Source organism: Otolemur garnettii, unplaced genomic scaffold (genome assembly GCF_000181295.1).
Source record: "Otolemur garnettii isolate 467f Iridium unplaced genomic scaffold, OtoGar3 scaffold00004, whole genome shotgun sequence".
NCBI classification, from domain to species: Eukaryota; Metazoa; Chordata; class Mammalia; order Primates; family Galagidae; genus Otolemur; species Otolemur garnettii.
The window spans coordinates 23,595,711-23,606,296 of NW_003852399.1; the positions used below are offsets into that span (position 1 = coordinate 23,595,711).

The window sequence follows — 10,586 nt, forward strand, 5'->3', positions numbered from 1 at the left end:
TGGGGATTCGAACCCGCCACCTTAGGTGTACGTGGCTGGCGCCTTAGCCGGTTGAGCTATAGGCGCCGAGCCAGGCTTTAATATCTTAACAGAAAATTAATTACTAATGACTGGAAGAGACAAATATACTGCATTTGTTCACAGCAACATGCCCTTTCCATTAAGTTTAATATAGGATAAGAGACATGAATACCATTTGCTTTTACCACTATGTCAGCTCATAAGGGTAATAATAATAATAATACCCACAGCTCAACAAATACAGCTGTTACACAAGCAAGTTTGACAATAGTAATTAATTTTGATTTTTGAATTGGTCATCAGCTCTTCTGACATGGTATGCCAAAGTAGAGAAGCAGAAGATGTGGCTGGTATCTTAAAAGTAGGAATCAGTATCTGCCTGGGTCTTCTTTTTTTTTTTTTTTTTAACAGTAATAACATCACCATCTTGAATTTGTATAGCTCTTTTAAGAAATATTCACAAATATTATCAACTTTTATACTCACTACAAACTTATGAAATACATAAGGAGAGATAATAAATCTCATGTTAAAGGTAAACAAATATAGAGAAGAACTGTGACTTGTATAAGGCCAGCAAAAGCACAGTGGCCGGAGTTCTGACTGAGCTCCTCACAAAGTAGGACATACAATGTTCCTGTAAGTTGCTTATGTTTGTAGTCTGCTTCTGCTCAGTGTCACCTTAGTTCTGCTCTGCAAAGCTGGCTTGCCCCTGCATGCCACGCCTTACCACAAGAGAACACAGAGAAAGGAGATGGAGGATGAATTTAGAAAGATCTAACAGAGACAGACACTCCAGACCAAGGATCAAAACCTTTTCTTGGGCTAGGCATGGTGGCTCACACACATATCTCAGCACTTTGGGAGGCAGGAGGATAGTTGAGGCCCCAAGTTTGAGACAGTCTAGGCAACACAGTGAGGATCTGTCCCTACAGAAACTAAAAAAGCTGGATAAAATGGTACATGTTTGTCTCACCTACTTAGGAGACCAAGTCAGGAGGATCATTTGAGCTAGGAGTCTTAGGTTGCAGTGAGCTACAATGAAACCACTGCACTCCAGCATAGGTGATAGAGCAAGACCTTGTCTCAAAAAACAAACAAAATACCAAAAACCTTTCTGTAAAGGGCCAGAAAGTATTTAGGTTTAGTGTAGTAATTACTCGACTCTGCCATTATATAGCAAAAGCAGCTACAGATAAGAACATAGCTGTATTCTACTAAAACTTTACTTATAAACACAGGCAGTGGGCCACATTTAGCTCACAGTGTGTAGTCTGTGAACCCCTATCCTAAATCTGCAGCCACTCCAAGAAGTGAGTATGTAGGCACACACTGGCAGCAGGAATAGTGTCCTCTGATTATCTGACTTCTTGGAAATACTTCAGGGCCAAGCTCACGTCACAATGAAGCACTTCATCTTCATCATATAAACAATTTTTATACCCTGCTACCTAGACTTTACCTTTCCTTTCCTTTCCTCCTTTTATCAGGTCTGATCTCTGAAAGTATAAAACTGGCATATTGGGATTTTCTTTTTTTTTTTTGGCTGGGTTTGGGTTTGAACCCACCGCCTCTGGTATATAGGGCCGGTGCCCTACTCCTTTGAGCCACAGGCGCCGCCTAAGGATTTTCTTTTATAAAATCTAAAATGATAGCCTCCTGATAAACGTCTAAAATCTGCTTATACATGCAGTGATTTCATTTTCTTTCTGCAGGAAAAGGCAACTCTTTTGGGACTTCTAAATTCATCTATTGTTATAAATTCAGATAAAGCTCAGAGAAAGATCTGGAGGCTAGGCAGCAGGCTTAGTCTTCGGGGCAGCCTCAATTCCTAAGTCCAGACCTTAGTAGACAATAGTACTGGCCAATCTCCAACTCTTTCCTTAGATCTAGAAGGAACCAGAAACCACATTTCAGACTACTGAGCACAGAAAAATATAACTATAACTAATTGCCAGGCAGTAAAATAATCATACATGTTATTACGAAGCACTGATATCCTTATCAATTATAAGTAGACAAAACCACGTTCAATGTTGCTTCCTCTGACTTCAAGATGGTTAAGAAAAATTAATGTCTTCCTAAATGTACAATGATATAGTGTGTGTAATGTGAGTGTTGAAGGCATGAGTAAAAGCAAAGTTAAATAGTTCTCTATTTTGCTTGAATTCCACCTCTATGAGCACATGCACACACCCTTCCTCTAATGGTGCTTATATCTGAGACTAAACTGTAGGTAGACAAGTTGAGTTTCAACCAAGGGTAAGAGAACTCAGATACAATGTGGAAAACTGACGAAATGCTATTAAATTCAGAAAATTCTTATGTCACATATTCAAGTTTCTTAAACGGAGATTATTAAACAGTACAGAAACAATAAGCAGAATACATTTTAAAAAGAAATGTTACCTCAATTGGGTTAAATTTAACACTACTGATACTGTCAAATCCCCAGGTCATTGAACATATAGGACTGGTTCTTTGCTCATCCCAAATGTCTACTTGCTGTCCACATGTGGCAAAAACAGCTTCTTTCCAGTGATGATCAATTCCAGTATATACTGTCTTTAAAAGTAAAGAGATTGGTATAGATAGGTTTTTTTCATTACTACTTCAAATCTGCAGAATAATGTTTTGAATATATTTATTTACACTCTTTTTTCCCCCCCTTTTTTTTTTTTGAGAAAACCTCTGTTCACAAAGAAACTACTTTGAAGCCCTTACTTAAAGGGGAAACAGTACCATAAGGAGATAAGACCTTTTATAAGAATGAAACCAATTTTGGGGGATTTCATTCTAAATATATACAGAGGGTGCCAAAAAAAGTATATACATTTAAAGAAAGAAAAAGACTGTATTAAAATTGTAATATTCAATATATACCAGTAACATTCATTACCTTGTATACTGTATTTCATATCTCTTATAATTGCAGAAGTCAAAACATGACTTGAGTATTACAATTTTATTATAGTCTTTTCCTTTCTTAAAATGTGTATACATCTTTGGGGCACCCTCTGTGTATATGCCTAAATATATGCTAACCATAATACTGAAATGACAAAGTGATTTTTTAAATGCATGTTTAAGATTAAATCTAACTTTAGAATTTTATCTATTTAATATAAAAATGTAAAACATGGATGGCCAAATGTTTGAATTATACTTAAGCTATAACTAAATCATATCATCTGATTTGCAGAAAAATTTTGTGGAAATGTAAATAAGATTTATATAAGAAGCATCATATTATTACACTTCTTCATTTCCTAAAGGATTCTTTCAAGTAAGAAGTTCTAAGTTTTGTGTAAGCTCATATGAACCAGAAAGAAAGTGAAATATTTTTTCTGAATTTCTACCTTACAGATTTTCCTTCATGGCCTTGCTGTAAGAAACATTTCATTGCACCCTCTAGCTAAAGCACAGATCATATCTACTAAAACAAACACCAAAAAACTGTTAAAAATCTTTAGCTATGAAAGACCCTCATTGCCTTAAATATTTCTTAAATATGTCAATGATTATAGCCTAAAGTCTTTTATTACTTACTTTTTTTTTTTGGAAAGTATAACTATGAAAATAATTTTTTTTTTTTGAAGTTTTTGGCCAGGGCTGGGTTTGAACCAGCCAACCTGCCAACTCCAGCATATGGGGCTGGCGCCCTACTCCTTTGAGCCATAGGCACCTCCCAACTATGAAAATAATTTTATATATAAGAGAAGAATTTAAAGAGGCAAAGTATGAGTCAATGTATTTTATACCTTTCCTAATATTGTATGCAATGGCTCTTCCTCTTCTCCATAGCCTGGGGCATCCATTTTCCACTGCTTCACAGTTTTGTCATCACCGACCTAGAAATATTTGTTTTAATATTATGATGACAGCAAATAACTTATGAATTAAATGTGCTAACATATATATCAAATTATAAGCATCCATTAAAAAACCCTACATATACCATACATTCTCCTAGTATTTAATAATGTCTATGTATTTAATGATGCACTTATATCTCACCTTGTTATAGTAAAGATTTGTGATGAATACATGAAAGTACATAAAATTTAAAATAGTATGACGAGAACAAAAGAAGAAACAACAGAAGCAAAGTTAGGTCATGTATATTATGATAAGGATGGCATTTCAAATTAGGGACAAAAATGGATCATAATAAAATGGTATTGTATTATCAGGTTATTTAAAATGTTTCAGCCAATGTGATGTCTTACATGAAAATAAAACTCCAGACAGCTTTCAATGTAAAGAATAAAATAACATGAAAATACTAGAGAATAGACAAAACACTTCTCTGCATGACACAGAACTCCAGAAAGACTTATTAAGTCAGTGGTTTTCAAATCACAAACTACAGGCCTCTGCAGAATTCTGAGGACTTTTGGGGGGCCCACAATGTTAAAACTATTTTCACAGTGTTAGTAAAGACAATTACCTATGTCTTCTCATTGTGCTAACAGGTGCACAGATCGTAAAACAATGATAAGTAGAACTGTTGGCATATTAGCTCAACTGAAGGAGAAGCAACAAACTATGGTAATTTAGACATGAGTATTTGGCAGGCATATTCAAAGCACCATGTGAAATAAACTGCAGAATAGAATGTATAACATAATGTGGTTTGGGGTTGATAATATAAAATAATCATAAATGTGGTGCATATATAAACCAAACTGCTGGTTTTAACTTGACATTTCTATAGTAGATAGAAATCTATATCCACTTTTAATACAAATATTAACAAAGACATATATATATGTATGGGAGGATTATGAATTTAGTTCTTTTCTTGTGGCAAATTAAAAAAAGGAAACACATCCTGCAAATGCTTTATAGTACTCATGAGATTAGAATAGATGAGCAATTAATAGAAAGGTTGTAGTAGACAGGTTTTAGTTTAGTACTAAGATTACACAGGAATTTCTTTTGTTGAGGATGCTAATCAATAGAATCCTTAATATCCTTATAATAAACAAAAAGCATTATTAACAATGCTTTTTTAAATTAACAATGGTCTACATTTTATTAACAACCTGAGCTCCTGGTACTGTACTAAAAAACTCAATTCTAGAAACTTGATTCTGCAGGAGTTAGTAAGATATAATTTGGGTACCCAGGTCTTAGCTGACCTGGCTTGACAAAACGGGATATTTCAGCATTTATACAAAACAGGATAAACTGTGTCCCGAGCACCTCTTCCCTTGGGACAGTATCTCTCAATCAAGCTTCTGATAAATAGTGTCTGCAAAATCAAGAATAAACTTCCTAACAAACAACTGAGCTGACCATCAATGTTGCGAAAAGTTTAACATTTTGTATAAATGAATAGCCAAAGAAGAATATATGCCCGGCTAGAACATCATCATCTTTAGGCTGGTTAAACTGAAGAAGGACCTGTTGGTTACTACAAATTGGGATTATCTGGCCTGAGCAGTGGCTCACACCAGTGATCTTAACTGGGAGGCCAACACTGAAGGATCCCTTGAGCTCAGGAATTTGAGACCAGCCTGACCAAGAAGAGACTCTATCTCTACTAAAAATAAAAAAATTAGTTGGGCATTGTGACAGGTACCTGTAGTCCCAGCTACTTAGGAGGCTGAGGCAGGTGGATCCCTTGACCTCAGGAGTTTGAGGTTGCTGTGGCACTCCAGCCTGGGCAGCAGAGTGAGACTCTGTCTCAAATCCCCCCAAAAACCAAAAAAGAAACTGGGATTATCCTAGACACCATAAAATTTAGGAAATGCAATCTACGTTTTGCAACATGTGTACTAATTTTATTTTAAAACATTAAGTATTAAATTATGCCAGCAAGTAGCTTTCACCTGTCTTATCTCTGATAAAGCAAATGTTACTTTTAAAAAGGGAAAAACAAATAATGAATATAAAACATTTTCAGACTTAATTCATTTTTAAAATTTTAACTATTTAACTGAAAAAAAATTGTACATATTTATGGTATTTTGTTTTGATATAACATGTTTTGATATACATGTACATTGTGGAATGACTAAATCAATCCAATTAATGTACCCATTACCTCACATATTTACCTTTTTTTTGTGGTGAGAACATTTAATCTACTCTCTGGGCAATTTCCAGGAATACAGTACATTGTTATTAGGTATAATCACCACATTGTGCAATAGATCTCCTGAACTTATTCTTCCTGTCTATCTGAAATTTTGCTACCTTTTGAGGATTTCTCCAATCCTCCTGCAAAGCCCCAGCTAACCACCATTATACTCTCTAGCTCTACAAGTCTGCCTTTTTCGATTCCATATAAAAGTGAGATCTTGAAAGCATTTGTCTTTCTGTATCTGTCTTTCAGTTTCAAAAAAGGATTTCTTTTTTACTAAAGGCTGCATATTGCTCTATAGTGTATATATACCACATTTTCTTTATCCATTCATCTATTGCTGGACACTTAGGTTGATTCCCTAACTTGGCCATTGTGGACATCATTGCAAATCAGCCTTTATTTATTTTAAGCATTTAAAAAAATACAGTAAATCCTCTGGCTGGGATATTAAATTAATCAACATATCCAGAAGAATAACCAACTGGAAGAAGCCGTGGTTGGCATATGCTCCAATTTACCACCCAATTTCTTCTACAACATATAGTAAAAGTGAAAAGTAGCTAAATGCTAAAACCTATTCTGGTTTTTTGACAGCAAATAAGTTTTCTTCACACCCAAACCAAATCTTTGAACATTAACACCTATTCCTAATTCTCCTTATGGAGTAACAGATTAATCTATTTCCTCTTTCACATGACAATCTTTCAACAAAGGTTGCCCATCCATCATCTTTTTCCTTTATTATTTCCTTGTAAACTAGCTTTTGCACCTACGCAACCTGTTTTTTTGTTTGTTTGTTTTACGATAGAGTCTCACTTTGCTGCTCTGGGTAGTGCCATAGCATCAGCATAGCTCATAGCAATCTCAAACTCTTGGGCTCAAGTGATCCTCTTGCTTCAGCCTCCTGAGTAAATGGGACTACAGGTGCCTGCCACAACACCTGACTAGTTTTGGAGATAGGGTCTCATTCTTGCTCAGGCTGGTCCTGAGCTCAAGCAATCACTCACCTTGGCCACTCAGAGAGCTAGGATTACAAGCGTGAGCCACCATGCCTGGCTGCAACCTGGGTTTTATACCCACCTCAGTCTGTATTTTAAAAAGTCATCAGTGAATACAGAATAAGATCTGTCTGGTTGGTATGTATATACACACAAACTATTATACACATAGGTCAAAACATTTGAAAAGATAGACATCAAATTAACAGTGTTAGAAATGACAGTTCAAAATTACAGAATCCTTAACTTTCTACTTTTTACATGTTTATATTCCTAAAATGTTTTTCTCAGTCTTCAATTTTACCAGGTTTTGCTACAAAAACCTTCAACAAACTTCAACTGGTATTTGTACACCAATGTTCACAATAGCCAAAAGGTGGAAAATTAAATGTCTATTGATGAATGAATGGATAAACAATAGGTACATACATACAACAGAATGTTATTCAGCCTTCATGAGGAAGGAAGTGTAAACATTCTACAACATGGATGAACCTTATTCTTCCAAGGCAACATTTCAAAAAAAATTTTAGGTTGGGCACAGTGGTTCACACCTGTAATCCCAGCACTTTGGGAGGCCAATTTTCAAAGGCTTATTTCACGTGCAAACAAAATATGTAATTCTACTTACATGAGGTACCCAGAATAATCAAATTCATAGAGGCAGAAAGGAGAATAGTGGTTACCAGAAGCTGAGGGGAATGAGGAGGTATTGTTTAATAAATATAATTTTAGTTTCAGAGGACAAGTATGTTCTGGAGATGGCTGGTAGTGATGGCTGTACAACGATGTGAATGTAGTTTAATGCCACAAATGTATACTTAAAAACAGTTGAATGGTAAGGTTTATGTTATGTATATCTTATTCCCCCAAAACAAAACTTCAATGATTCCTTACAAATGAAGTATAAATTACTCACCTTAGCACTGAAAATCCTCCAGAGTAAGCCAAACGACCTTTGTAGCTTGACCTTCCATTAATCCCACTTTTTAGCTTTCACTAGAACACTGAGTTCTACTGAACATTAGTAGAACATTCTATAACAGTTCAATAATGTTCAATAATTAATTATTCATAAAAAGTCAAAGTATGGGTAAGGCTGGATTAAATAAAGAAAACTAGAGCTTTTCAAGATTTAATAAGCTATTTTGCATTGTGAAACTCCAAAAGGGCCTTGAAACAAATAAATAAACCTGAAAATAATTTATTAAATTAGATCATTCTTATACATGTTGACAAAATTTAATGATTTAAAATTTAATGGTATTATACTTACAGTAAAAAAAGAAGTCCCACAAAAGCGAGTACACATTCCTCGTACAAAACCTTCATGTGCTTGTATTGTACGGATACATTTTTGTTTAGTGAGGTTCCAAATTCTAACCTATGATAAACCATACCAGGAAAGTTCAGTGAACTATAAATGTAAAATGTTCAGACATAGAAGTATTACATTTGAAAAAGAAATAGATTAAACATTGAAAAGGCTATGAATCACTCTACCAGGCAACTAAAACCAAAATCCTTTGGATGAAAACAAGGCAATGCATATGAGTAAGTATATAAACAAGAAGAAAATTCAATCTGTCAAGTAGTCAACACTAATTTAAAGAGTTTCAAAACTTTTCCTTGCCAGTGTGGGAAACTGTTGTGACATCCTCTGTGAAAGAAAACTTACACTTAATATTTTAACTATAAACATGATTTAGTATTTTATTTAGTGGCAAATTAATCCTTAAACTACTACGTTAATTTCTTAGGTTTAGGTAAGAAACTAGTAAACTTAATATTTCAAACAAAATTTAGTCTTGAGAATTAAACTGAAATCAAAGCAAAACCTTCAGTAACTAAAGACTAAAGGAAAAATATTTGTAACATAATAATTTTTAGTTCAAAGTATCAATGTTTAGAATGACACTTGCCTCTCCATCACATGCCCCAGAAAGGACAGTAGCCAGGCTTTTTGGATGCTTTGCCAAGCAATTGACTCCATCTCGGTGACCATCAAGGGAAGCAAGAAATGGTTTTGCAAATACCCGTTCCAGTTTGGTAGCATTTAAAGCTCTTACATATTCTCGTGAGACCTCAAAAGGATGTAAGGTAGGATCATAGTTTCTTGGAACTGAAATAAGAATAATTTATCTTAATTAAATAATTCACATTTAATATTTCCTGTAGTCTTCCTCAGCTAATCACCCAATTTACTATTCAATAAACATTTAGTTAAGGACATTATTTATACCTAGAGCTATGAAAAATACGGAAGTAGAGGACATTCTGTCCATGAAGCTTTATGAAATTACTGGGAACTCATGGAATGCATACATCCACACATCTTGCAAAACAATTAGATCCTAATAGCTTTTCCTTCTGTATGTCCTACTGTACTCTTTAACCAGGTTGTAACTTTTCTCATAGGCAGGGCTTCTAATATATTTTTCATTTGTATCTCTTATGTGTATAACAGTGCTTGGCTCAAAACAAAAAGCATGGTGAATGTTTGCTCAACAGAACTCTAGGTTCCTTGTGTGGTAGGGAACACTACTGATCTCTGGTTAAGTAGTGTACTGACAGGCACACAAGGTTGTGATTATGACTGCATTATATATAGCTACTATTTATTGAGCACTTTCCATGTTTGTTTATTTACTTAAAAAACACACAGAGTACACCAGGTTTTATTAATATAACACCTCATGTTAATCATTTAATCTCCTCAGCACCATACATGTTAGGTTCTATTACTATCTCACTGAGGCACAGGTTACTTAACCTCTGTTAAATAACTTGCCCATTGATGGACCCAGAATTCAAACCAAGGCAATGTGGCTCCAGAATCTATGTTCTTAACTATTCTGATATGCTGCCCTAAACACATTATCTCAGTTAATAATTATGCTTAGGAGATGAGTCTACATGCCATAAAAAAAAAACCCTCAATATATATAAAAGTAAATTCATCTTCTTACCCCATGGCTTCACCCTGTAGTCTCTTCTTCCTGACTCCCTGTTAATGGTATTATACTTAACATTCAATAAAGTGCACATTTAGTTCATTTTCATATATTCCATCTTCCACATTCCCCACTAAGAAAACTCAAAAGTTTTACTCATCTTCTCTTAGAAATACTTATTCTTTCTTCCCTTTTCTCTCCCTATGCATAGTAACTTAGTTTTGAACTTTAATACTTTACACCTGAACTACTGTAACACTATACCTATTCAATTTGAGGCAGTTTACACTATCATCAGAGCAGTCATCCTAAAACACAGCTTTTTTACATGTCAATCTCATGCTCAAAACTTTCAAAGGCTCCTTTCTAGTAGCAGTCTTCAAATTCTTTTGATTATGTGCCCCATTAGTAACAGAGATTTTGAGCAGGTCACTTCCCCATAATATGTTAACCATGTATCTATGGAGAATATGTAATTAAAGATGATTTTTTAAAAAAAAATCTTTTTTTTTTTTTTTG

The 10,586-nt window shown here is 34.6% G+C and overlaps 1 protein-coding gene across 1 annotated transcript in view; it reads right to left on the minus strand.

Annotated features, from left to right (window-relative positions):
• DCAF13 (DDB1 and CUL4 associated factor 13) overlaps nt 1–10,586 on the minus strand; it is a 35,375-nt gene that overhangs the window by 20,988 nt on the left and 3,801 nt on the right. Inside the window, exons 2-5 of the mRNA XM_003782423.3 lie at nt 9,036–9,235; nt 8,390–8,497; nt 3,783–3,872; nt 2,431–2,586 (exon numbers count right to left, since the gene is read on the minus strand). Of these exons, the coding sequence (XP_003782471.1) occupies nt 2,431–2,586; nt 3,783–3,872; nt 8,390–8,497; nt 9,036–9,235 (554 nt within the window). The remainder of the gene's footprint in view (nt 1–2,430; nt 2,587–3,782; nt 3,873–8,389; nt 8,498–9,035; nt 9,236–10,586) is intronic.